This window comes from Mesocricetus auratus, unplaced genomic scaffold, assembly GCF_017639785.1.
Source record: "Mesocricetus auratus isolate SY011 unplaced genomic scaffold, BCM_Maur_2.0 Super-Scaffold_6730, whole genome shotgun sequence".
In the NCBI taxonomy this organism is placed as follows: Eukaryota; Metazoa; Chordata; class Mammalia; order Rodentia; family Cricetidae; genus Mesocricetus; species Mesocricetus auratus.
In genome coordinates this window covers 132849-158197 of record NW_024429184.1, presented here as the reverse complement: position 1 = coordinate 158197, position 25349 = coordinate 132849, and the positions used below count along the sequence as shown (strand labels likewise).

The 25349-nt window shown below is 50.9% G+C and overlaps 5 protein-coding genes across 5 annotated transcripts; all 5 read right to left on the bottom strand.

The window, feature by feature from the left end:
- Positions 1-16: 16 nt before the first annotated feature.
- Positions 17-2422, bottom strand: LOC121136727 (CLK4-associating serine/arginine rich protein-like). The gene is made up of 3 exons (XM_040737664.1): positions 2037-2422; positions 1340-1540; positions 17-1060 (listed from the first exon to the last, which is right to left on the bottom strand). Exons 1-3 carry the CDS (start codon positions 2143-2145, stop codon positions 642-644), a joined length of 729 nt encoding a protein of 242 aa, XP_040593598.1. The 5' UTR covers positions 2146-2422; the 3' UTR covers positions 17-641.
- A 5780-nt stretch (positions 2423-8202) lies between these two features.
- Positions 8203-10896, bottom strand: LOC121136725 (CLK4-associating serine/arginine rich protein-like). The gene is made up of 3 exons (XM_040737659.1): positions 10511-10896; positions 9815-10015; positions 8203-9534 (listed from the first exon to the last, which is right to left on the bottom strand). The coding sequence occupies exons 1-3, from the start codon at positions 10617-10619 to the stop codon at positions 9116-9118; spliced, it is 729 nt and encodes a 242-aa protein (XP_040593593.1). The 5' UTR covers positions 10620-10896; the 3' UTR covers positions 8203-9115.
- A 1680-nt stretch (positions 10897-12576) lies between these two features.
- LOC121136724 (CLK4-associating serine/arginine rich protein-like) lies at positions 12577-15269 on the bottom strand. The gene is made up of 3 exons (XM_040737654.1): positions 14884-15269; positions 14188-14388; positions 12577-13908 (listed from the first exon to the last, which is right to left on the bottom strand). The coding sequence occupies exons 1-3, from the start codon at positions 14990-14992 to the stop codon at positions 13490-13492; spliced, it is 729 nt and encodes a 242-aa protein (XP_040593588.1). The 5' UTR covers positions 14993-15269; the 3' UTR covers positions 12577-13489.
- Positions 15270-16953: 1684 nt separating this feature from the next.
- Positions 16954-19647, bottom strand: LOC121136722 (CLK4-associating serine/arginine rich protein-like). Its single transcript, XM_040737649.1, has 3 exons — positions 19262-19647; positions 18565-18765; positions 16954-18285 (listed from the first exon to the last, which is right to left on the bottom strand). The coding sequence occupies exons 1-3, from the start codon at positions 19368-19370 to the stop codon at positions 17867-17869; spliced, it is 729 nt and encodes a 242-aa protein (XP_040593583.1). The 5' UTR covers positions 19371-19647; the 3' UTR covers positions 16954-17866.
- A 2543-nt stretch (positions 19648-22190) lies between these two features.
- Positions 22191-24028, bottom strand: LOC121138917 (CLK4-associating serine/arginine rich protein-like). The gene is made up of 3 exons (XM_040741968.1): positions 23643-24028; positions 22946-23146; positions 22191-22666 (listed from the first exon to the last, which is right to left on the bottom strand). Exons 1-3 carry the CDS (start codon positions 23749-23751, stop codon positions 22248-22250), a joined length of 729 nt encoding a protein of 242 aa, XP_040597902.1. The 5' UTR covers positions 23752-24028; the 3' UTR covers positions 22191-22247.
- Between the last annotated feature and the right edge of the window lie 1321 nt (positions 24029-25349).

Below are 25349 nucleotides of genomic sequence, written 5' to 3'. Positions count from 1 at the left end.
ACATCGTTAGGTAGATGGCAGTGCCGTTTTCTGATCTCATGTCCAGTCTGGATTTCAGGCAGTTCCTACGAGTCCAGCAGAAAGAAACTAATTTCAAGCCCCAGTTGGCATGAGTGAGTGACCCTGTCCAAAGGAGTGGGAGAGTGTGTGTAGGATGTCTCCAAGTTCCATTTGCCGATTTCATTCTAAGAGCTGGGTCCTTTTCCAGAGTCTTTTCCCGAAAGCTCGTGCAGGTAGAAATGTAGTCACCAGCAGCGAAGGTCTCTTTGCACAGTCCAAGTCTCCAGTGTCTCTTCTTTCCAGGGGACCGTACAGATTCAGGTTATGTGTCATTGAGGCCGACCAGACTCAAGGCTCTGAGGTGGAGTCTCTTGGCTCCTCATCTGGGCTCAAGACATGCTGTTTCTCTTGTCTTCCCTTTTCTTCTCTCATCTTTCGTCTTCTCATGTCGTCATCTGGGATCTGCTTGGCTGGGCTCAGCTGGGCTCGGCTGGGCTCGGCAGGTCTCTTCTGGGCTCAGTTGGGCTCAGCTGGGCTCGGCTGGGCTCGGCAGGGCTCGGCAGCGCTCCGCCGGGCTCGGCAGGGCTCGGTAGGGCTCGGCAGGGCTCGGCAGGACTCGGCAGGGCTCGGCAGGGCTCCGCTCAGTTCGGCCCAAGGCCCTGGATATCTGGGAAGCCAAGCCTCTCAGCCAAGATGGCATTGACTGTGTGCATCGTCCAGTGCAGCGCTGCCCCGGCATGCGACAGCTGCCAAGACAGCCATGCCCGCTGTGAGACCCCGGGCTCCCTGCTGCTCGAGGGCTCAGCCAGGAAGGCCCCGCCTGGGGCCCGCAGTTCTTCCAGGGCCACCTCCAAGGCACCCATGCGGGCCATGACTCTGGACAGCGGTGAGGGTGTCCTGGAAGAGCCGGCTTCTGGAAAATGTTGTGTGCGCCTCTTGGGAGAGTTGTTTGCAGCTGCAGTGGTGTCTCCAGACCGTCTGCGCTTGATTGGCCTCACAGGAGACCTTGGGTGGGACCTTCTGTCCTTGACGCGCTGTCCTGTGTGCTTGGAATGGGAATCTGTGGCAGAGATAGAGTCAGTTACTCACTTTGGAGACCCCATAGAATTCAGCACCCACCCCCGCACCCTCACAGCTACGGAAGGGGCTCCTTTTGCTTCACCAGGCCCGAGGCAGGGCACATCCAACATCCTGTCTGTCCTCTCAGCTCTTTAGCACTTGAAGCCCCATGGATGGAGCCAGGGATGAGCACCCATGTCCTCCCTCTCCAGTGTTGGCCTACCTCCTGAGGCTCTTTTGCCCTCACCCCTGAGCCCCGCACGGCCAAGCCCACACCTACCTCTTTCCCAGTGTTGTTTTCCTGGGGTAGACTCGGGCTTGTGCCTCCTTCTGTCTCTGTCGGGAGGTAAGCTCGCCCTCCTCTTCACTTCAAGGTGGCCTCTTGAGCCGTGGTGCTGAAGTCTGCGGGACGAACCACCCGAGCTTGGCCTAGTTCCCATGTGCCTAGGCTCCTTGACCTGGCGACTCTGTCCACGCTTTCCTGAGGTGAGAAGAGGTGATCAGTGATTAGACCCTAGGCCTTCTCCCCAAGCAATTCTTAGATGTCACTTGACAAAGCCTTGGTCCAAGACTGATTAGATAATCGCTCTGTTTGCCCTAGAGTCTCAGCTACTTGGGATGTTCCCGATCTGCCAAACTAAATCAGTAACTAACTAAATAACCGAATTAGTACCACCCCTGAACATCCAGACGCCAGGGAAATCTCAGCAGCCAGCACGGCACAGCCATTGGCAAGTAACCAGCACCTTACCAGTGCACACTCCGTCCTGCTCACCCACCCGGCCCACCAACACCCCTCGGGCACCGACCTATTTTGGGATTTCCCCATGGTAGCCCCAGTGCAGCCTCCCACATTCCTCATCTCTCTCAGACCCGTCCCTTCTGTTTCCCTAGCCAGTCAGTCTGTCAAATCCCTGCTACCATGCACAGCCCACCTTCTCTCACTGCAGAGGCCTCAGAGATACTGCCGGGCTTACCTCCTGTTTCTTCTCCCTTCTGCTCTCCTGGCTGCTTTGGCTTGGACGGAGAAGTGCCGAGGGCATCAGCACACACGGATTCCAACTTTCGAAATTCCGTTTCAGCCATGTCTCTTGGTCACCAAGAGTCACCTCTGACTGCCTCAGTCGTTCAGGGACGTCACTGCGACAGGTGCCTTGTTGCACAGTTGACGCGCTTTTATGGTCTGCCAGAGCTGAACTGTGGCCACGCCCATCCACAAGCCACACCCAAACTGGGCCCGGAAATTCAATCAGGATTATGCTCTCTGATCCCTGTAGGGGTTCTCTACTGTCTCTTCTTCTCTTTCTCTTTGTCTCCCCTTGAGTGTGTATGAGGGCATAGAGGAGCGTCAGTTTATTGCATACCAGAGGAGGTACATCTGCGTGTGTTTCCGTGTGTGTGTGTGTGTGTGTGTGTGTGTTCGTGTGCTCCGGTGTGCATATGCAGATTTTTGCCGCCATTTTACCACATCCAGCGACAGACCTCACACACTTCAAGGTTCTAGTTTCCATGAAATTGGATTATGGCTGGGATCGTCTTTCTGGATCCAGATAATCCCTTCTCTATTTAATTGGGGGTGGAGTTTCCTATTTGATGAGCACAGTTAAATTAGATTACTACTGTGCTCCTGGTACACAGAAAAGGGATTTTATTTTGTTTCATTTTGGAGATATAATGAACTGCTTTCTTTTCTGAAAGTGTTTTTCTTGCTCTTTCTGTTTGTTTGTGTGTGTGTGTGTGTGTGTGTGTGTGTTTGATCTGCAGAGGTTTGTTTGTCAACACTGGTGACCCTATGATAGAGTGTAAGCACTCTTGAAGTTTGACCGAATGCATTTCTACTACAAGGCTAAGTTTGTCAGGGAGTGGATTATAATGGCTTTGAATCAATGGCCCATCCATGCTTATAGAGTTCACTGCTTAATCAGCATAGAATAGCGACTACAGGAGAAGGCTTTTGGGTGTGGTCTTACAGTAGCTCAGTCCATATTTCAGTGGTCAAGGTGTGTGAAATCAGTTGGTTGGCTTTGTGGTTTCAAAATCCCCAGCCATACTCAGGGACTTTGACTTTCTGCTGTCTGGACATGAAGATGTAGTGTTCTCTGCTACTTTCCATCAGCATGCCAGTCTGAGTGCCACCATGTTTCCGTCATGAAGGATAATGGACTAAGTTGGCAAATGCAGGCAAGCCCCAATGAAATGCTCTCTTGTACAAGAGCTGTCAAGCCTATCGTGTCTCTACCCACCATGAGACCTTTTGCCTGGGACTGGAAAGAAGGGAGGTAGAAAGAAAGAGGGAAAAAGAAGGAATGAATGAGGCAAGGAGGGGAAGAAGGGAGGAAGGAAGGAAGGACAGAAAGAAGGAAAGAAGAGAGGTCTTCAGGTCTAGTAGAGTACATTGTCTGAACAGGTCTTAATTATAGGCACTCAGGAGTCACTGGCATGCCGATGTATGTCAATAAGTAGCCAGCCTCGTGTACAGAGCAAGTTACAGGACATGCAGAACCACCTACTGAGGCCCAGGCTCTAACAAACTCACAAGATTGTCTACTGGATCTGATGGTCCCAGTTCAACTCAAAGAACACACAATGAGGAAGGAAACCGATGACACTCACAGGCTGGGAAATGATCCCTAACTTGGAGGCGTTTGGAATGCACTCCCACAGCAGTACACCCCATGCAGTGCTTGATCCTGCTTGCTCTCTTGTTATCTCTCTCATCCTCTCTCTCTCTCTCTCTCTCTCTCTCTCTCTCTCTCTCTCACACACACACACACACACACACACAAACCCACACATACAAGGACAAGCATGCACCGGCTGTGTCTGGGGATTGGAGTGCTGGGAGGGGGACTTCCCGATTGATACAGACACACAGCCCCACACAGATACACACATGCAAAGTCACACAATTACAGCACTCATACAAAGAGAGAAAGAGAGAGAGGGTGGGATGGAGGGAGAGAGAGAATGAAGGAAATTAGATATCTTATGATTTACTTGTAGTGAATCAACACAGACAAATAGTTACAAGCATACATATTTTATTGAGCGATGAAGGGATATCTCAAGCATTCTATGTTGGTCAATGAAATCTTGATACAATATAAAACAAAAGAGTGAAAAACAGAGGCATGATGAAGCTGTACAAAACAAAAATGCTCCTGCATGTTCAAAATAGCAACAACCTAAATCTTTAATAGGGGTGAGACTTAATCAGCACAAGGACCCACTCTCTGAGAAGAAAAGTCAGTGAAGTGTGTGGTTGTGTACTAGCGATTGATCAATAGCAAGGGAACACATTCAGAGTGAATGGCAGTGCCGTTTTCTGATCTCATGTCCAGTCTGGATTGGAGGCAGTTCTCTGAGTCATGAAAGAAACTTATTTAAACTAGGATTGGCATGAGTGAGTGACCCTGTCCAAAGGAGTGGGAGAGTGTGTGTAGGATGTCTCCAAGTTCCATTTGCCGATTTCATTCTAAGAGCTGGGTCCTTTTCCTTAGAGTCTTTTCCCTAAAGCTCGTGCAGGTAGAAATGTAGTCACCAGCAGCGAAGGTCTCTTTGCACAGTCCAAGTCTCCAGTGTCTCTTCTTTCCAGGGGACCCGTACAGATTCCAGGTTATGTGTCATTGAGGCCGACCAGACTCAAGGCTCTGAGGTGGAGTCTCTTGGCTCCTCATCTGGGCTCAAGACATGCTGTTTCTCTTGTCTTCCCTTTTCTTCTCTCATCTTTCGTCTTCTCATGTCGTCATCTGGGATCTGCTTGGCTGGGCTCAGCTGGGCTCGGCTGGGCTCGGCAGGTCTCTTCTGGGCTCAGTTGGGCGCCCGCTGTGAGACCCCGGGCTCCCTGCTGCTCGAGGGCTCAGCCAGGAAGGCCCCCGCCTGGGGACTCCGCAGTTCTTCCAGGGCCACCTCCAAGGCACCCATGCGAGGCCATGACTCTGGACAGCGGTGAGGGTGTCCTGGAAGAGGCCGGCTTCTGGAGAAATGTTGTGTGCGCCTCTTGGGGGAGAGTTGTTTGCAGCTGCAGTGGTGTCTCCAGACCGTCTGCGCTTGATTGGCCTCACAGGAGACCTTGGGTGGGACCTTCTGTCCTTGGACGCGCTGTCCTGTGTGCTTGGAATGGGAATCTGTGGCAGAGATAGAGAGTCAGTTACTCACTTTGGAGACCCCATAGAATTCAGCACCCACCCCCCGCACCCTCACGCTACGGAAGGCTCCTTTGTCCTGGGCCCGGGCAGGGCATCCCAGCATCGGTCATCCTCTCAGCTCTTTAGCACTTGAAGGAAGCCCCATGGATGGAGCCAGGGATGAGCACCCGTGTCCTCCCTCTCCAGTGTTGGCCTACCTCCTGGGGCTCTTTTGCCCTCACCCCTGAGCCCCTTGCGGCCAAGCCCACACCTACCTCTTTCCCAGTGTTGTTTTTTTCCTGGGGTAGACTCGGGCTTGTGCACTCCTTCTGTCTCTCTGTCGGGAGGTAAGCTACGCCCTCCTCTTCACTTCAAGGTGGCCTCTTGAGCCGTGGTGCTGAAGTCTGCGGGACGAACCACCCGAGCTTGGCCTGGTTCCCATGTGCCTAGGCTCCTTGACCTGGCGACTCTGTCCACGCTTTCCTGAGGTGAGAAGAGGTGATCAGTGATTAGACCCTAGGCCTTCTCCCCAAGCAATTCTTAGATGTCACTTGACAAAGCTTCTTGGTCCAAGACTGATTAGATAATCGCTCTGTTTGCCCTAGAGTCTCAGCTACCAGGATGTTCGATCTACCAAGAAACTAAATCAAGTAACTTGCTAAACAACCAGTTAGTACCAGCCTGAACATCCAGGCAGCCAGAAATCTCAGCAGTAGCCACGAGCTTTGTGGTGGCAGTAACCAACACCTGGGTGCTGCTCCGTCCTGCTCACCCACCGGCCCTGGCACCCCTCAGGCACCGACCTATTTTGAGGTTTCCCCCATAGTGGCCCCAGGTGAGCCTCACATTCCTCATCTCCTCTCAAGGCCATCCCTTCTGTTTCCTAGCCCAGTCAGTCTGTGTAAATCCCTGCTACCATGCACAACCCACCTTCTCTCACTGCAGAGGAAGCCTCTGAATCTGCAGACTTCTCCCTGTTTCTTCTCCCTTCTGCTCTCTCAGCTGCTTTGGCTTGGGCGGAGGAATGCAGAACATCAGCACCTGCAGATTCTTCAAATTCCGTTTCAGCCATGTCTTGGTCACAGAAGTCACCTCAGCCTCAGTCAGATCAAGGACAATGCTGGACAGATTGCCTTGTTTCTAAGTTGACAGCACATGGTCTGCAGAGCTGAGCATGGCCTTGCCCATCCACCAAACCCACCCAAACTGGGCCGGAAATTGAAATGGGGATTGTACTCTCTGGTCCCTGTAGGGATTCTCTGCTGCTCTCTTCTTCTCTTTTCTCTTTGTCTCCCCTTAGTGTGTGAGGCATGAAGGGAACGTCAGTTATTTATACTAGAGGGTACATCTCGTGTGTTTCCGTGTGCTGTGTGTGTGTGTGTAGTATTATTGTGTGTTTGTGCGTGTGTTCCTGTGTGATGTGCATGTGAATTTTTTGCCGCCATTTTACCACATCCAGCGACAGACCCTCACACTTAGGTTCATTTCCATGAAATTGGATTATGGCTGGAGATCAATGTTTCCTGGATCAGATAATCCCATTCTCTATTAATTGAGGTGGAGTTTCTATTTGATGAGCACAGTTAAATTAGATTACTACTGTGCTCCTGGTACACATGAAAAGGGATTTTATTTCGTTTCATTTTGGAGATATAATGAACTGCTTTCTTTTCTGAAAGTGTTTTTCTTGCTCTTTCTGTTTGTTTGTGTGTGTGTGTGTGTGCGTGTGTTTGTGTGTGTTTGATCTGCAGAGGTTTGTTTGTCAACACTGGTGACCCTATGATAGAGTGTAAGCACTCTTGAAGTTTGACCGAATGCATTTCTACTACAAGGCTAAGTTTGTCAGGGAGTGGATTATAATGGCTTTGAATCAATGGCCCATCCATGCTTATAGAGTTCACTGCTTAATCAGCATAGAATAGCGACTACAGGAGAAGGCTTTTGGGTGTGGTCTTACAGTAGCTCAGTCCATATTTCAGTGGTCAAGGTGTGTGAAATCAGTTGGTTGGCTTTGTGGTTTCAAAATCCCCAGCCATACTCAGGGACTTTGACTTTCTGCTGTCTGGACATGAAGATGTAGTGTTCTCTGCTACTTTCCATCAGCATGCCAGTCTGAGTGCCACCATGTTTCCGTCATGAAGGATAATGGACTAAGTTGGCAAATGCAGGCAAGCCCCAATGAAATGCTCCCTTGTACAAGAGCTGTCAAGCCTATCGTGTCTCTCCCCACCATGAGACCTTTTGCCTGGGACTGGAAAGAAGGGAGGTAGAAAGAAAGAGGGAAAAAGAAGGAATGAATGAGGCAAGGAGGGGAAGAAGGGAGGAAGGAAGGAAGGAAGGACAGAAAGAAGGAAAGAAGAGAGGTCTTCAGGTCTAGTAGAGTACATTGTCTGAACAGGTCTTAATTATAGGCACTCAGGAGTCACTGGCATGCCGATGTATGTCAATAAGTAGCCAGCCTCGTGTACAGAGCAAGTTACAGGACATGCAGAACCACCTACTGAGGCCCAGGCTCTAACAAACTAACAAGATTGTCTACTGGATCTGATGGTCCCAGTTCAACTCAAAGAACACACAATGAGGAAGGAAACCAATGACACTCACAAGCTGGGAAATGATCCCTAACTTGGAGGCGTTTGGAATGCACTCCCACAGCAGTACACCCCATGCAGTGCTTGATCCTGCTTGCTCTCTTGTTATCTCTCTCATCCTCTCTCTCTCTCTCTCTCTCTCTCTCTCTCTCTACACACACACACACACACACACACACAAACCCACACATACAAGGACAAGCATGCACCGGCTGTGTCTGGGGATTGGAGTGCTGGGAGGGGGACTTCCCGATTGATACAGACACACAGCCCCACACAGATACACACATGCAAAGTCACACAATTACAGCACTCATACAAAGAGAGAAAGAGAGAGAGGGGGGGATGGAGGGAGAGAGAGAATGAAGGAAATTAGATATCTTATGATTTACTTGTAGTGAATCAACACAGACAAATAGTTACAAGCATACATATTTTATTGAGCGATGAAGGGATATCTCAAGCATTCTATGTTGGTCAATGAAATCTTGATACAATATAAAACAAAAGAGTGAAAAACAGAGGCATGATGAAGCTGTACAAAACAAAAATGCTCCTGCATGTTAAAAATAGCAACAACCTAAATCTTTAAGGAGGGGTGAGACTTAATCCAGCACAAGGACCCACTCTCTGAGAAGGAAAAGTCTGGTGAAGTGTGTGTGGTTGTTGGCCCAACGTTGATCAATACCCAAGGGAACATGTTCGAGGTAGATGGCAGTGCCGTTTTCTGATCTCATGTCCAGTCTGGATTTCAGGCAGTTCCTACGAGTCCAGCAGAAAGAAACTAATTTCAAGCCCCAGTTGGCATGAGTGAGTGACCCTGTCCAAAGGAGTGGGAGAGTGTGTGTAGGATGTCTCCAAGTTCCATTTGCCGATTTCATTCTAAGAGCTGGGTCCTTTTCCAGAGTCTTTTCCCGAAAGCTCGTGCAGGTAGAAATGTAGTCACCAGCAGCGAAGGTCTCTTTGCACAGTCCAAGTCTCCAGTGTCTCTTCTTTCCAGGGGACCGTACAGATTCAGGTTATGTGTCATTGAGGCCGACCAGACTCAAGGCTCTGAGGTGGAGTCTCTTGGCTCCTCATCTGGGCTCAAGACATGCTGTTTCTCTTGTCTTCCCTTTTCTTCTCTCATCTTTCGTCTTCTCATGTCGTCATCTGGGATCTGCTTGGCTGGGCTCAGCTGGGCTCGGCTGGGCTCGGCAGGTCTCTTCTGGGCTCAGTTGGGCTCAGCTGGGCTCGGCTGGGCTCGGCAGGGCTCGGCAGCGCTCCGCCGGGCTCGGCAGGGCTCGGTAGGGCTCGGCAGGGCTCGGCAGGACTCGGCAGGGCTCGGCAGGGCTCCGCTCAGTTCGGCCCAAGGCCCTGGATATCTGGGAAGCCAAGCCTCTCAGCCAAGATGGCATTGACTGTGTGCATCGTCCAGTGCAGCGCTGCCCCGGCATGCGACAGCTGCCAAGACAGCCATGCCCGCTGTGAGACCCCGGGCTCCCTGCTGCTCGAGGGCTCAGCCAGGAAGGCCCCGCCTGGGGCCCGCAGTTCTTCCAGGGCCACCTCCAAGGCACCCATGCGGGCCATGACTCTGGACAGCGGTGAGGGTGTCCTGGAAGAGCCGGCTTCTGGAAAATGTTGTGTGCGCCTCTTGGGAGAGTTGTTTGCAGCTGCAGTGGTGTCTCCAGACCGTCTGCGCTTGATTGGCCTCACAGGAGACCTTGGGTGGGACCTTCTGTCCTTGACGCGCTGTCCTGTGTGCTTGGAATGGGAATCTGTGGCAGAGATAGAGTCAGTTACTCACTTTGGAGACCCCATAGAATTCAGCACCCACCCCCGCACCCTCACAGCTACGGAAGGGGCTCCTTTTGCTTCACCAGGCCCGAGGCAGGGCACATCCAACATCCTGTCTGTCCTCTCAGCTCTTTAGCACTTGAAGCCCCATGGATGGAGCCAGGGATGAGCACCCATGTCCTCCCTCTCCAGTGTTGGCCTACCTCCTGAGGCTCTTTTGCCCTCACCCCTGAGCCCCTGCACGGCCAAGCCCACACCTACCTCTTTCCCAGTGTTGTTTTCCTGGGGTAGACTCGGGCTTGTGCCTCCTTCTGTCTCTGTCGGGAGGTAAGCTCGCCCTCCTCTTCACTTCAAGGTGGCCTCTTGAGCCGTGGTGCTGAAGTCTGCGGGACGAACCACCCGAGCTTGGCCTAGTTCCCATGTGCCTAGGCTCCTTGACCTGGCGACTCTGTCCACGCTTTCCTGAGGTGAGAAGAGGTGATCAGTGATTAGACCCTAGGCCTTCTCCCCAAGCAATTCTTAGATGTCACTTGACAAAGCCTTGGTCCAAGACTGATTAGATAATCGCTCTGTTTGCCCTAGAGTCTCAGCTACTTGGGATGTTCCCGATCTGCCAAACTAAATCAGTAACTAACTAAATAACCGAATTAGTACCACCCCTGAACATCCAGACGCCAGGAAATCTCAGCAGCCAGCACGGCACAGCCATTGGCAAGTAACCAGCACCTTACCAGTGCACACTCCGTCCTGCTCACCCACCCGGCCCACCAACACCCCTCGGGCACCGACCTATTTTGGGATTTCCCCATGGTAGCCCCAGTGCAGCCTCCCACATTCCTCATCTCTCTCAGACCCGTCCCTTCTGTTTCCCTAGCCAGTCAGTCTGTCAAATCCCTGCTACCATGCACAGCCCACCTTCTCTCACTGCAGAGGCCTCAGAGATACTGCCGGGCTTACCTCCTGTTTCTTCTCCCTTCTGCTCTCCTGGCTGCTTTGGCTTGGACGGAGAAGTGCCGAGGGCATCAGCACACACGGATTCCAACTTTCGAAATTCCGTTTCAGCCATGTCTCTTGGTCACCAAGAGTCACCTCTGACTGCCTCAGTCGTTCAGGGACGTCACTGCGACAGGTGCCTTGTTGCACAGTTGACGCGCTTTTATGGTCTGCCAGAGCTGAACTGTGGCCACGCCCATCCACAAGCCACACCCAAACTGGGCCCGGAAATTCAATCAGGATTATGCTCTCTGATCCCTGTAGGGGTTCTCTACTGTCTCTTCTTCTCTTTCTCTTTGTCTCCCCTTGAGTGTGTATGAGGGCATAGAGGAGCGTCAGTTTATTGCATACCAGAGGAGGTACATCTGCGTGTGTTTCCGTGTGTGTGTGTGTGTGTGTGTGTGTGTGTGTGTGTGTTCGTGTGCTCCGGTGTGCATATGCAGATTTTTGCCGCCATTTTACCACATCCAGCGACAGACCTCACACACTTCAAGGTTCTAGTTTCCATGAAATTGGATTATGGCTGGGATCGTCTTTCTGGATCCAGATAATCCCTTCTCTATTTAATTGGGGGTGGAGTTTCCTATTTGATGAGCACAGTTAAATTAGATTACTACTGTGCTCCTGGTACACAGAAAAGGGATTTTATTTTGTTTCATTTTGGAGATATAATGAACTGCTTTCTTTTCTGAAAGTGTTTTTCTTGCTCTTTCTGTTTGTTTGTGTGTGTGTGTGTGTGTGTGTGTGTGTGTGTTTGATCTGCAGAGGTTTGTTTGTCAACACTGGTGACCCTATGATAGAGTGTAAGCACTCTTGAAGTTTGACCGAATGCATTTCTACTACAAGGCTAAGTTTGTCAGGGAGTGGATTATAATGGCTTTGAATCAATGGCCCATCCATGCTTATAGAGTTCACTGCTTAATCAGCATAGAATAGCGACTACAGGAGAAGGCTTTTGGGTGTGGTCTTACAGTAGCTCAGTCCATATTTCAGTGGTCAAGGTGTGTGAAATCAGTTGGTTGGCTTTGTGGTTTCAAAATCCCCAGCCATACTCAGGGACTTTGACTTTCTGCTGTCTGGACATGAAGATGTAGTGTTCTCTGCTACTTTCCATCAGCATGCCAGTCTGAGTGCCACCATGTTTCCGTCATGAAGGATAATGGACTAAGTTGGCAAATGCAGGCAAGCCCCAATGAAATGCTCTCTTGTACAAGAGCTGTCAAGCCTATCGTGTCTCTACCCACCATGAGACCTTTTGCCTGGGACTGGAAAGAAGGGAGGTAGAAAGAAAGAGGGAAAAAGAAGGAATGAATGAGGCAAGGAGGGGAAGAAGGGAGGAAGGAAGGAAGGACAGAAAGAAGGAAAGAAGAGAGGTCTTCAGGTCTAGTAGAGTACATTGTCTGAACAGGTCTTAATTATAGGCACTCAGGAGTCACTGGCATGCCGATGTATGTCAATAAGTAGCCAGCCTCGTGTACAGAGCAAGTTACAGGACATGCAGAACCACCTACTGAGGCCCAGGCTCTAACAAACTAACAAGATTGTCTACTGGATCTGATGGTCCCAGTTCAACTCAAAGAACACACAATGAGGAAGGAAACCAATGACACTCACAAGCTGGGAAATGATCCCTAACTTGGAGGCGTTTGGAATGCACTCCCACAGCAGTACACCCCATGCAGTGCTTGATCCTGCTTGCTCTCTTGTTATCTCTCTCATCCTCTCTCTCTCTCTCTCTCTCTCTCTCTCTCTCTCTCTCTCTCACACACACACACACACACACACACAAACCCACACATACAAGGACAAGCATGCACCGGCTGTGTCTGGGGATTGGAGTGCTGGGAGGGGACTTCCCGATTGATACAGACACACAGCCCCACACAGATACACACATGCAAAGTCACACAATTACAGCACTCATACAAAGAGAGAAAGAGAGAGGGGGGGATGGAGGGAGAGAGAGAATGAAGGAAATTAGATATCTTATGATTTACTTGTAGTGAATCAACACAGACAAATAGTTACAAGCATACATATTTTATTGAGCGATGAAGGGATATCTCAAGCATTCTATGTTGGTCAATGAAATCTTGATACAATATAAAACAAAAGAGTGAAAAACAGAGGCATGATGAAGCTGTACAAAACAAAAATGCTCCTGCATGTTAAAAATAGCAACAACCTAAATCTTTAAGGAGGGGTGAGACTTAATCCAGCACAAGGACCCACTCTCTGAGAAGGAAAAGTCTGGTGAAGTGTGTGTGGTTGTTGGCCCAACGTTGATCAATACCCAAGGGAACATGTTCGAGGTAGATGGCAGTGCCGTTTTCTGATCTCATGTCCAGTCTGGATTTCAGGCAGTTCCTACGAGTCCAGCAGAAAGAAACTAATTTCAAGCCCCAGTTGGCATGAGTGAGTGACCCTGTCCAAAGGAGTGGGAGAGTGTGTGTAGGATGTCTCCAAGTTCCATTTGCCGATTTCATTCTAAGAGCTGGGTCCTTTTCCAGAGTCTTTTCCCGAAAGCTCGTGCAGGTAGAAATGTAGTCACCAGCAGCGAAGGTCTCTTTGCACAGTCCAAGTCTCCAGTGTCTCTTCTTTCCAGGGGACCGTACAGATTCAGGTTATGTGTCATTGAGGCCGACCAGACTCAAGGCTCTGAGGTGGAGTCTCTTGGCTCCTCATCTGGGCTCAAGACATGCTGTTTCTCTTGTCTTCCCTTTTCTTCTCTCATCTTTCGTCTTCTCATGTCGTCATCTGGGATCTGCTTGGCTGGGCTCAGCTGGGCTCGGCTGGGCTCGGCAGGTCTCTTCTGGGCTCAGTTGGGCTCAGCTGGGCTCGGCTGGGCTCGGCAGGGCTCGGCAGCGCTCCGCCGGGCTCGGCAGGGCTCGGTAGGGCTCGGCAGGGCTCGGCAGGACTCGGCAGGGCTCGGCAGGGCTCCGCTCAGTTCGGCCCAAGGCCCTGGATATCTGGGAAGCCAAGCCTCTCAGCCAAGATGGCATTGACTGTGTGCATCGTCCAGTGCAGCGCTGCCCCGGCATGCGACAGCTGCCAAGACAGCCATGCCCGCTGTGAGACCCCGGGCTCCCTGCTGCTCGAGGGCTCAGCCAGGAAGGCCCCGCCTGGGGCCCGCAGTTCTTCCAGGGCCACCTCCAAGGCACCCATGCGGGCCATGACTCTGGACAGCGGTGAGGGTGTCCTGGAAGAGCCGGCTTCTGGAAAATGTTGTGTGCGCCTCTTGGGAGAGTTGTTTGCAGCTGCAGTGGTGTCTCCAGACCGTCTGCGCTTGATTGGCCTCACAGGAGACCTTGGGTGGGACCTTCTGTCCTTGACGCGCTGTCCTGTGTGCTTGGAATGGGAATCTGTGGCAGAGATAGAGTCAGTTACTCACTTTGGAGACCCCATAGAATTCAGCACCCACCCCCGCACCCTCACAGCTACGGAAGGGGCTCCTTTTGCTTCACCAGGCCCGAGGCAGGGCACATCCAACATCCTGTCTGTCCTCTCAGCTCTTTAGCACTTGAAGCCCCATGGATGGAGCCAGGGATGAGCACCCATGTCCTCCCTCTCCAGTGTTGGCCTACCTCCTGAGGCTCTTTTGCCCTCACCCCTGAGCCCCGCACGGCCAAGCCCACACCTACCTCTTTCCCAGTGTTGTTTTCCTGGGGTAGACTCGGGCTTGTGCCTCCTTCTGTCTCTGTCGGGAGGTAAGCTCGCCCTCCTCTTCACTTCAAGGTGGCCTCTTGAGCCGTGGTGCTGAAGTCTGCGGGACGAACCACCCGAGCTTGGCCTAGTTCCCATGTGCCTAGGCTCCTTGACCTGGCGACTCTGTCCACGCTTTCCTGAGGTGAGAAGAGGTGATCAGTGATTAGACCCTAGGCCTTCTCCCCAAGCAATTCTTAGATGTCACTTGACAAAGCCTTGGTCCAAGACTGATTAGATAATCGCTCTGTTTGCCCTAGAGTCTCAGCTACTTGGGATGTTCCCGATCTGCCAAACTAAATCAGTAACTAACTAAATAACCGAATTAGTACCACCCCTGAACATCCAGACGCCAGGAAATCTCAGCAGCCAGCACGGCACAGCCATTGGCAAGTAACCAGCACCTTACCAGTGCACACTCCGTCCTGCTCACCCACCCGGCCCACCAACACCCCTCGGGCACCGACCTATTTTGGGATTTCCCCATGGTAGCCCCAGTGCAGCCTCCCACATTCCTCATCTCTCTCAGACCCGTCCCTTCTGTTTCCCTAGCCAGTCAGTCTGTCAAATCCCTGCTACCATGCACAGCCCACCTTCTCTCACTGCAGAGGCCTCAGAGATACTGCCGGGCTTACCTCCTGTTTCTTCTCCCTTCTGCTCTCCTGGCTGCTTTGGCTTGGACGGAGAAGTGCCGAGGGCATCAGCACACACGGATTCCAACTTTCGAAATTCCGTTTCAGCCATGTCTCTTGGTCACCAAGAGTCACCTCTGACTGCCTCAGTCGTTCAGGGACGTCACTGCGACAGGTGCCTTGTTGCACAGTTGACGCGCTTTTATGGTCTGCCAGAGCTGAACTGTGGCCACGCCCATCCACAAGCCACACCCAAACTGGGCCCGGAAATTCAATCAGGATTATGCTCTCTGATCCCTGTAGGGGTTCTCTACTGTCTCTTCTTCTCTTTCTCTTTGTCTCCCCTTGAGTGTGTATGAGGGCATAGAGGAGCGTCAGTTTATTGCATACCAGAGGAGGTACATCTGCGTGTGTTTCCGTGTGTGTGTGTGTGTGTGTGTGTGTGTGTTGTGTGTGTGTTCGTGTGCTCCGGTGTGCATATGCAGATTTTTGCCGCCATTTTACCACATCCAGCGACAGACCTCACACACTTCAAGGTTCTAGTTTCCATGAAATTGGATTATGGCTGGGATCGTCTTTCTGGATCCAGATAATCCCTTCTCTATTTAATTGGGGGTGGAGTTTCCTATTTGATGAGCACAGTTAAATTAGATTACTACTGTGCTCCTGGTACACAGAAAAGGGATTTTATTTTGTTTCATTTTGGAGATATAATGAACTGCTTTCTTTTCTGAAAGTGTTTTTCTTGCTCTTTCTGTTTGTTTGTGTGTGTGTGTGTGTGTGTGTGTGTGTGTGTGTTTGATCTGCAGAGGTTTGTTTGTCAACACTGGTGACCCTATGATAGAGTGTAAGCACTCTTGAAGTTTGACCGAATGCATTTCTACTACAAGGCTAAGTTTGTCAGGGAGTGGATTATAATGGCTTTGAATCAATGGCCCATCCATGCTTATAGAGTTCACTGCTTAATCAGCATAGAATAGCGACTACAGGAGAAGGCTTTTGGGTGTGGTCTTACAGTAGCTCAGTCCATATTTCAGTGGTCAAGGTGTGTGAAATCAGTTGGTTGGCTTTGTGGTTTCAAAATCCCCAGCCATACTCAGGGACTTTGACTTTCTGCTGTCTGGACATGAAGATGTAGTGTTCTCTGCTACTTTCCATCAGCATGCCAGTCTGAGTGCCACCATGTTTCCGTCATGAAGGATAATGGACTAAGTTGGCAAATGCAGGCAAGCCCCAATGAAATGCTCTCTTGTACAAGAGCTGTCAAGCCTATCGTGTCTCTACCCACCATGAGACCTTTTGCCTGGGACTGGAAAGAAGGGAGGTAGAAAGAAAGAGGGAAAAAGAAGGAATGAATGAGGCAAGGAGGGGAAGAAGGGAGGAAGGAAGGAAGGACAGAAAGAAGGAAAGAAGAGAGGTCTTCAGGTCTAGTAGAGTACATTGTCTGAACAGGTCTTAATTATAGGCACTCAGGAGTCACTGGCATGCCGATGTATGTCAATAAGTAGCCAGCCTCGTGTACAGAGCAAGTTACAGGACATGCAGAACCACCTACTGAGGCCCAGGCTCTAACAAACTAACAAGATTGTCTACTGGATCTGATGGTCCCAGTTCAACTCAAAGAACACACAATGAGGAAGGAAACCAATGACACTCACAAGCTGGGAAATGATCCCTAACTTGGAGGCGTTTGGAATGCACTCCCACAGCAGTACACCCCATGCAGTGCTTGATCCTGCTTGCTCTCTTGTTATCTCTCTCATCCTCTCTCTCTCTCTCTCTCTCTCTCTCTCTCTCTCTCTCTCACACACACACACACACACACACACAAACCCACACATACAAGGACAAGCATGCACCGGCTGTGTCTGGGGATTGGAGTGCTGGGAGGGGGACTTCCCGATTGATACAGACACACAGCCCCACACAGATACACACATGCAAAGTCACACAATTACAGCACTCATACAAAGAGAGAAAGAGAGAGAGGGGGATGGAGGGAGAGAGAGAATGAAGGAAATTAGATATCTTATGATTTACTTGTAGTGAATCAACACAGACAAATAGTTACAAGCATACATATTTTATTGAGCGATGAAGGGATATCTCAAGCATTCTATGTTGGTCAATGAAATCTTGATACAATATAAAACAAAAGAGTGAAAAACAGAGGCATGATGAAGCTGTACAAAACAAAAATGCTCCTGCATGTTAAAAATAGCAACAACCTAAATCTTTAAGGAGGGGTGAGACTTAATCCAGCACAAGGACCCACTCTCTGAGAAGGAAAAGTCTGGTGAAGTGTGTGTGGTTGTTGGCCCAACGTTGATCAATACCCAAGGGAACATGTTCGAGGTAGATGGCAGTGCCGTTTTCTGATCTCATGTCCAGTCTGGATTTCAGGCAGTTCCTACGAGTCCAGCAGAAAGAAACTAATTTCAAGCCCCAGTTGGCATGAGTGAGTGACCCTGTCCAAAGGAGTGGGAGAGTGTGTGTAGGATGTCTCCAAGTTCCATTTGCCGATTTCATTCTAAGAGCTGGGTCCTTTTCCAGAGTCTTTTCCCGAAAGCTCGTGCAGGTAGAAATGTAGTCACCAGCAGCGAAGGTCTCTTTGCACAGTCCAAGTCTCCAGTGTCTCTTCTTTCCAGGGGACCGTACAGATTCAGGTTATGTGTCATTGAGGCCGACCAGACTCAAGGCTCTGAGGTGGAGTCTCTTGGCTCCTCATCTGGGCTCAAGACATGCTGTTTCTCTTGTCTTCCCTTTTCTTCTCTCATCTTTCGTCTTCTCATGTCGTCATCTGGGATCTGCTTGGCTGGGCTCAGCTGGGCTCGGCTGGGCTCGGCAGGTCTCTTCTGGGCTCAGTTGGGCTCAGCTGGGCTCGGCTGGGCTCGGCAGGGCTCGGCAGCGCTCCGCCGGGCTCGGCAGGGCTCGGTAGGGCTCGGCAGGGCTCGGCAGGACTCGGCAGGGCTCGGCAGGGCTCCGCTCAGTTCGGCCCAAGGCCCTGGATATCTGGGAAGCCAAGCCTCTCAGCCAAGATGGCATTGACTGTGTGCATCGTCCAGTGCAGCGCTGCCCCGGCATGCGACAGCTGCCAAGACAGCCATGCCCGCTGTGAGACCCCGGGCTCCCTGCTGCTCGAGGGCTCAGCCAGGAAGGCCCCGCCTGGGGCCCGCAGTTCTTCCAGGGCCACCTCCAAGGCACCCATGCGGGCCATGACTCTGGACAGCGGTGAGGGTGTCCTGGAAGAGCCGGCTTCTGGAAAATGTTGTGTGCGCCTCTTGGGAGAGTTGTTTGCAGCTGCAGTGGTGTCTCCAGACCGTCTGCGCTTGATTGGCCTCACAGGAGACCTTGGGTGGGACCTTCTGTCCTTGACGCGCTGTCCTGTGTGCTTGGAATGGGAATCTGTGGCAGAGATAGAGTCAGTTACTCACTTTGGAGACCCCATAGAATTCAGCACCCACCCCCGCACCCTCACAGCTACGGAAGGGGCTCCTTTTGCTTCACCAGGCCCGAGGCAGGGCACATCCAACATCCTGTCTGTCCTCTCAGCTCTTTAGCACTTGAAGCCCCATGGATGGAGCCAGGGATGAGCACCCATGTCCTCCCTCTCCAGTGTTGGCCTACCTCCTGAGGCTCTTTTGCCCTCACCCCTGAGCCCCGTGCGGCCAAGCCCACACCTACCTCTTTCCCAGTGTTGTTTTCCTGGGGTAGACTCGGGCTTGTGCCTCCTTCTGTCTCTGTCGGGAGGTAAGCTCGCCCTCCTCTTCACTTCAAGGTGGCCTCTTGAGCCGTGGTGCTGAAGTCTGCGGGACGAACCACCCGAGCTTGGCCTAGTTCCCATGTGCCTAGGCTCCTTGACCTGGCGACTCTGTCCACGCTTTCCTGAGGTGAGAAGAGGTGATCAGTGATTAGACCCTAGGCCTTCTCCCCAAGCAATTCTTAGATGTCACTTGACAAAGCCTTGGTCCAAGACTGATTAGATAATCGCTCTGTTTGCCCTAGAGTCTCAGCTACTTGGGATGTTCCCGATCTGCCAAACTAAATCAGTAACTAACTAAATAACCGAATTAGTACCACCCCTGAACATCCAGACGCCAGGGAAATCTCAGCAGCCAGCACGGCACAGCCATTGGCAAGTAACCAGCACCTTACCAGTGCACACTCCGTCCTGCTCACCCACCCGGCCCACCAACACCCCTCGGGCACCGACCTATTTTGGGATTTCCCCATGGTAGCCCCAGTGCAGCCTCCCACATTCCTCATCTCTCTCAGACCCGTCCCTTCTGTTTCCCTAGCCAGTCAGTCTGTCAAATCCCTGCTACCATGCACAGCCCACCTTCTCTCACTGCAGAGGCCTCAGAGATACTGCCGGGCTTACCTCCTGTTTCTTCTCCCTTCTGCTCTCCTGGCTGCTTTGGCTTGGACGGAGAAGTGCCGAGGGCATCAGCACACACGGATTCCAACTTTCGAAATTCCGTTTCAGCCATGTCTCTTGGTCACCAAGAGTCACCTCTGACTGCCTCAGTCGTTCAGGGACGTCACTGCGACAGGTGCCTTGTTGCACAGTTGACGCGCTTTTATGGTCTGCCAGAGCTGAACTGTGGCCACGCCCATCCACAAGCCACACCCAAACTGGGCCCGGAAATTCAATCAGGATTATGCTCTCTGATCCCTGTAGGGGTTCTCTACTGTCTCTTCTTCTCTTTCTCTTTGTCTCCCCTTGAGTGTGTATGAGGGCATAGAGGAGCGTCAGTTTATTGCATACCAGAGGAGGTACATCTGCGTGTGTTTCCGTGTGTGTGTGTGTGTGTGTGTGTGTGTTTGTGTGTGTGTTCGTGTGCTCCGGTGTGCATATGCAGATTTTTGCCGCCATTTTACCACATCCAGCGACAGACCTCACACACTTCAAGGTTCTAGTTTCCATGAAATTGGATTATGGCTGGGATCGTCTTTCTGGATCCAGATAATCCCTTCTCTATTTAATTGGGGGTGGAGTTTCCTATTTGATGAGCACAGTTAAATTAGATTACTACTGTGCTCCTGGTACACAGAAAAGGGATTTTATTTTGTTTCATTTTGGAGATATAATGAACTGCTTTCTTTTCTGAAAGTGTTTTTCTTGCTCTTTCTGTTTGTTTGTGTGTGTGTGTGTGTGTGTGTGTGTGTGTGTTTGATCTGCAGAGGTTTGTTTGTCAACACTGGTGACCCTATGATAGAGTGTAAGCACTCTTGAAGTTTGACCGAATGCATTTCTACTACAAGGCTAAGTTTGTCAGGGAGTGGATTATAATGGCTTTGAATCAATGGCCCATCCATGCTTATAGAGTTCACTGCTTAATCAGCATAGAATAGCGACTACAGGAGAAGGCTTTTGGGTGTGGTCTTACAGTAGCTCAGTCCATATTTCAGTGGTCAAGGTGTGTGAAATCAGTTGGTTGGCTTTGTGGTTTCAAAATCCCCAGCCATACTCAGGGACTTTGACTTTCTGCTGTCTGGACATGAAGATGTAGTGTTCTCTGCTACTTTCCATCAGCATGCCAGTCTGAGTGCCACCATGTTTCCGTCATGAAGGATAATGGACTAAGTTGGCAAATGCAGGCAAGCCCCAATGAAATGCTCTCTTGTACAAGAGCTGTCAAGCCTATCGTGTCTCTACCCACCATGAGACCTTTTGCCTGGGACTGGAAAGAAGGGAGGTAGAAAGAAAGAGGGAAAAAGAAGGAATGAATGAGGCAAGGAGGGGAAGAAGGGAGGAAGGAAGGAAGGACAGAAAGAAGGAAAGAAGAGAGGTCTTCAGGTCTAGTAGAGTACATTGTCTGAACAGGTCTTAATTATAGGCACTCAGGAGTCACTGGCATGCCGATGTATGTCAATAAGTAGCCAGCCTCGTGTACAGAGCAAGTTACAGGACATGCAGAACCACCTACTGAGGCCCAGGCTCTAACAAACTAACAAGATTGTCTACTGGATCTGATGGTCCCAGTTCAACTCAAAGAACACACAATGAGGAAGGAAACCAATGACACTCACAAGCTGGGAAATGATCCCTAACTTGGAGGCGTTTGGAATGCACTCCCACAGCAGTACACCCCATGCAGTGCTTGATCCTGCTTGCTCTCTTGTTATCTCTCTCATCCTCTCTCTCTCTCTCTCTCTCTCTCTCTCTCTCTCTCTCTCTCTCACACACACACACACACACACACACACAAACCCACACATACAAGGACAAGCATGCACCGGCTGTGTCTGGGGATTGGAGTGCTGGGAGGGGGACTTCCCGATTGATACAGACACACAGCCCCACACAGATACACACATGCAAAGTCACACAATTACAGCACTCATACAAAGAGAGAAAGAGAGAGAGGGGGATGGAGGGAGAGAGAGAATGAAGGAAATTAGATATCTTATGATTTACTTGTAGTGAATCAACACAGACAAATAGTTACAAGCATACATATTTTATTGAGCGATGAAGGGATATCTCAAGCATTCTATGTTGGTCAATGAAATCTTGATACAATATAAAACAAAAGAGTGAAAAACAGAGGCATGATGAAGCTGTACAAAACAAAAATGCTCCTGCATGTTAAAAATAGCAACAACCTAAATCTTTAAGGAGGGGTGAGACTTAATCCAGCACAAGGACCCACTCTCTGAGAAGGAAAAGTCTGGTGAAGTGTGTGTGGTTGTTGGCCCAACGTTGATCAATACCCAAGGGAACATGTTCGAGGTAGATGGCAGTGCCGTTTTCTGATCTCATGTCCAGTCTGGATTTCAGGCAGTTCCTACGAGTCCAGCAGAAAGAAACTAATTTCAAGCCCCAGTTGGCATGAGTGAGTGACCCTGTCCAAAGGAGTGGGAGAGTGTGTGTAGGATGTCTCCAAGTTCCATTTGCCGATTTCATTCTAAGAGCTGGGTCCTTTTCCAGAGTCTTTTCCCGAAAGCTCGTGCAGGTAGAAATGTAGTCACCAGCAGCGAAGGTCTCTTTGCACAGTCCAAGTCTCCAGTGTCTCTTCTTTCCAGGGGACCGTACAGATTCAGGTTATGTGTCATTGAGGCCGACCAGACTCAAGGCTCTGAGGTGGAGTCTCTTGGCTCCTCATCTGGGCTCAAGACATGCTGTTTCTCTTGTCTTCCCTTTTCTTCTCTCATCTTTCGTCTTCTCATGTCGTCATCTGGGATCTGCTTGGCTGGGCTCAGCTGGGCTCGGCTGGGCTCGGCAGGTCTCTTCTGGGCTCAGTTGGGCTCAGCTGGGCTCGGCTGGGATCGGCAGGGCTCGGCAGCGCTCCGCCGGGCTCGGCAGGGCTCGGTAGGGCTCGGCAGGGCTCGGCAGGACTCGGCAGGGCTCGGCAGGGCTCCGCTCAGTTCGGCCCAAGGCCCTGGATATCTGGGAAGCCAAGCCTCTCAGCCAAGATGGCATTGACTGTGTGCATCGTCCAGTGCAGCGCTGCCCCGGCATGCGACAGCTGCCAAGACAGCCATGCCCGCTGTGAGACCCCGGGCTCCCTGCTGCTCGAGGGCTCAGCCAGGAAGGCCCCGCCTGGGGCCCGCAGTTCTTCCAGGGCCACCTCCAAGGCACCCATGCGGGCCATGACTCTGGACAGCGGTGAGGGTGTCCTGGAAGAGCCGGCTTCTGGAAAATGTTGTGTGCGCCTCTTGGGAGAGTTGTTTGCAGCTGCAGTGGTGTCTCCAGACCGTCTGCGCTTGATTGGCCTCACAGGAGACCTTGGGTGGGACCTTCTGTCCTTGACGCGCTGTCCTGTGTGCTTGGAATGGGAATCTGTGGCAGAGATAGAGTCAGTTACTCACTTTGGAGACCCCATAGAATTCAGCACCCACCCCCGCACCCTCACAGCTACGGAAGGGGCTCCTTTTGCTTCACCAGGCCCGAGGCAGGGCACATCCAACATCCTGTCTGTCCTCTCAGCTCTTTAGCACTTGAAGCCCCATGGATGGAGCCAGGGATGAGCACCCATGTCCTCCCTCTCCAGTGTTGGCCTACCTCCTGAGGCTCTTTTGCCCTCACCCCTGAGCCCCGCACGGCCAAGCCCACACCTACCTCTTTCCCAGTGTTGTTTTCCTGGGGTAGACTCGGGCTTGTGCCTCCTTCTGTCTCTGTCGGGAGGTAAGCTCGCCCTCCTCTTCACTTCAAGGTGGCCTCTTGAGCCGTGGTGCTGAAGTCTGCGGGACGAACCACCCGAGCTTGGCCTAGTTCCCATGTGCCTAGGCTCCTTGACCTGGCGACTCTGTCCACGCTTTCCTGAGGTGAGAAGAGGTGATCAGTGATTAGACCCTAGGCCTTCTCCCCAAGCAATTCTTAGATGTCACTTGACAAAGCCTTGGTCCAAGACTGATTAGATAATCGCTCTGTTTGCCCTAGAGTCTCAGCTACTTGGGATGTTCCCGATCTGCCAAACTAAATCAGTAACTAACTAAATAACTGAATTAGTACTATCCCTGAACATTCAGACGCCAGGGAAATCTCAGCAGCCAGCATGGCACAGCCATTGGCAAGTAACCAGCACCTTACCAGTGCACACTCCGTCCTGCTCACCCACCCGGCCCACCAACACCCCTCGGGCACCGACCTATTTTGGGATTTCCCCATGGTAGCCCCAGTGCAGCCTCCCACATTCCTCATCTCTCTCAGACCCGTCCCTTCTGTTTCCCTAGCCAGTCAGTCTGTCAAATCCCTGCTACCATGCACAGCCCACCTTCTCTCACTGCAGAGGCCTCAGAGATACTGCCGGGCTTACCTCCTGTTTCTTCTCCCTTCTGCTCTCCTGGCTGCTTTGGCTTGGACGGAGAAGTGCCGAGGGCATCAGCACACACGGATTCCAACTTTCGAAATTCCGTTTCAGCCATGTCTCTTGGTCACCAAGAGTCACCTCTGACTGCCTCAGTCGTTCAGGGACGTCACTGGGACAGGTGCCTTGTTGCACAGTTGATGCGCTTTTATGGTCTGCCAGAGCTGAACTGTGGCCACGCCCATCCACAAGCCACACCCAAACTGGGCCCGGAAATTCAATCAGGATTATGCTCTCTGATCCCTGTAGGGGTTCTCTACTGTCTCTTCTTCTCTTTCTCTTTGTCTCCCCTTGAGTGTGTATGAGGGCATAGAGGAGCGTCAGTTTATTGCATACCAGAGGAGGTACATCTGCGTGTGTTTCCGTGTGTGTGTGTGTGTGTGTGTGTGTGTGTGTGTGTTCGTGTGCTCCGGTGTGCATATGCAGATTTTTGCCGCCATTTTACCACATCCAGCGACAGACCTCACACACTTCAAGGTTCTAGTTTCCATGAAATTGGATTATGGCTGGGATCGTCTTTCTGGATCCAGATAATCCCTTCTCTATTTAATTGGGGGTGGAGTTTCCTATTTGATGAGCACAGTTAAATTAGATTACTACTGTGCTCCTGGTACACAGAAAAGGGATTTTATTTTGTTTCATTTTGGAGATATAATGAACTGCTTTCTTTTCTGAAAGTGTTTTTCTTGCTCTTTCTGTTTGTTTGTGTGTGTGTGTGTGTGTGTGTGTGTGTGTTTGATCTGCAGAGGTTTGTTTGTCAACACTGGTGACCCTATGATAGAGTGTAAGCACTCTTGAAGTTTGACCGAATGCATTTCTACTACAAGGCTAAGTTTGTCAGGGAGTGGATTATAATGGCTTTGAATCAATGGCCCATCCATGCTTATAGAGTTCACTGCTTAATCAGCATAGAATAGCGACTACAGGAGAAGGCTTTTGGGTGTGGTCTTACAGTAGCTCAGTCCATATTTCAGTGGTCAAGGTGTGTGAAATCAGTTGGTTGGCTTTGTGGTTTCAAAATCCCCAGCCATACTCAGGGACTTTGACTTTCTGCTGTCTGGACATGAAGATGTAGTGTTCTCTGCTACTTTCCATCAGCATGCCAGTCTGAGTGCCACCATGTTTCCGTCATGAAGGATAATGGACTAAGTTGGCAAATGCAGGCAAGCCCCAATGAAATGCTCTCTTGTACAAGAGCTGTCAAGCCTATCGTGTCTCTACCCACCATGAGACCTTTTGCCTGGGACTGGAAAGAAGGGAGGTAGAAAGAAAGAGGGAAAAAGAAGGAATGAATGAGGCAAGGAGGGGAAGAAGGGAGGAAGGAAGGAAGGACAGAAAGAAGGAAAGAAGAGAGGTCTTCAGGTCTAGTAGAGTACATTGTCTGAACAGGTCTTAATTATAGGCACTCAGGAGTCACTGGCATGCCGATGTATGTCAATAAGTAGCCAGCCTCGTGTACAGAGCAAGTTACAGGACATGCAGAACCACCTACTGAGGCCCAGGCTCTAACAAACTAACAAGATTGTCTACTGGATCTGATGGTCCCAGTTCAACTCAAAGAACACACAATGAGGAAGGAAACCAATGACACTCACAAGCTGGGAAATGATCCCTAACTTGGAGGCGTTTGGAATGCACTCCCACAGCAGTACACCC

Bases quoted from the DNA above. Each gene is read 5' to 3' on its own strand.
- LOC121138917 (XM_040741968.1), bottom strand. From the start codon at position 23,751: ATGGCTGAAACGGAATTTCGAAAGTTGGAATCCGTGTGTGCTGATGCC. The intron at 23,147-23,642 runs GTAAGCCCGGCA...TTCTCACCTCAG, and splicing joins GAAGGGAGAAGAAACAGGAG to GAAAGCGTGGACAGAGTCGC. The intron at 22,667-22,945 runs GTAGGTGTGGGC...TCTCTGCCACAG, and splicing joins AAAACAACACTGGGAAAGAG to ATTCCCATTCCAAGCACACA.
- LOC121136724 (XM_040737654.1), bottom strand. From the start codon at position 14,992: ATGGCTGAAACGGAATTTCGAAAGTTGGAATCCGTGTGTGCTGATGCC. The intron at 14,389-14,883 runs GTAAGCCCGGCA...TTCTCACCTCAG, and splicing joins GAAGGGAGAAGAAACAGGAG to GAAAGCGTGGACAGAGTCGC. The intron at 13,909-14,187 runs GTAGGTGTGGGC...TCTCTGCCACAG, and splicing joins AAAACAACACTGGGAAAGAG to ATTCCCATTCCAAGCACACA.
- LOC121136722 (XM_040737649.1), bottom strand. From the start codon at position 19,370: ATGGCTGAAACGGAATTTCGAAAGTTGGAATCCGTGTGTGCTGATGCC. The intron at 18,766-19,261 runs GTAAGCCCGGCA...TTCTCACCTCAG, and splicing joins GAAGGGAGAAGAAACAGGAG to GAAAGCGTGGACAGAGTCGC. The intron at 18,286-18,564 runs GTAGGTGTGGGC...TCTCTGCCACAG, and splicing joins AAAACAACACTGGGAAAGAG to ATTCCCATTCCAAGCACACA.
- LOC121136725 (XM_040737659.1), bottom strand. From the start codon at position 10,619: ATGGCTGAAACGGAATTTCGAAAGTTGGAATCCGTGTGTGCTGATGCC. The intron at 10,016-10,510 runs GTAAGCCCGGCA...TTCTCACCTCAG, and splicing joins GAAGGGAGAAGAAACAGGAG to GAAAGCGTGGACAGAGTCGC. The intron at 9,535-9,814 runs GTAGGTGTGGGC...TCTCTGCCACAG, and splicing joins AAAACAACACTGGGAAAGAG to ATTCCCATTCCAAGCACACA.
- LOC121136727 (XM_040737664.1), bottom strand. From the start codon at position 2,145: ATGGCTGAAACGGAATTTCGAAAGTTGGAATCCGTGTGTGCTGATGCC. The intron at 1,541-2,036 runs GTAAGCCCGGCA...TTCTCACCTCAG, and splicing joins GAAGGGAGAAGAAACAGGAG to GAAAGCGTGGACAGAGTCGC. The intron at 1,061-1,339 runs GTAGGTGTGGGC...TCTCTGCCACAG, and splicing joins AAAACAACACTGGGAAAGAG to ATTCCCATTCCAAGCACACA.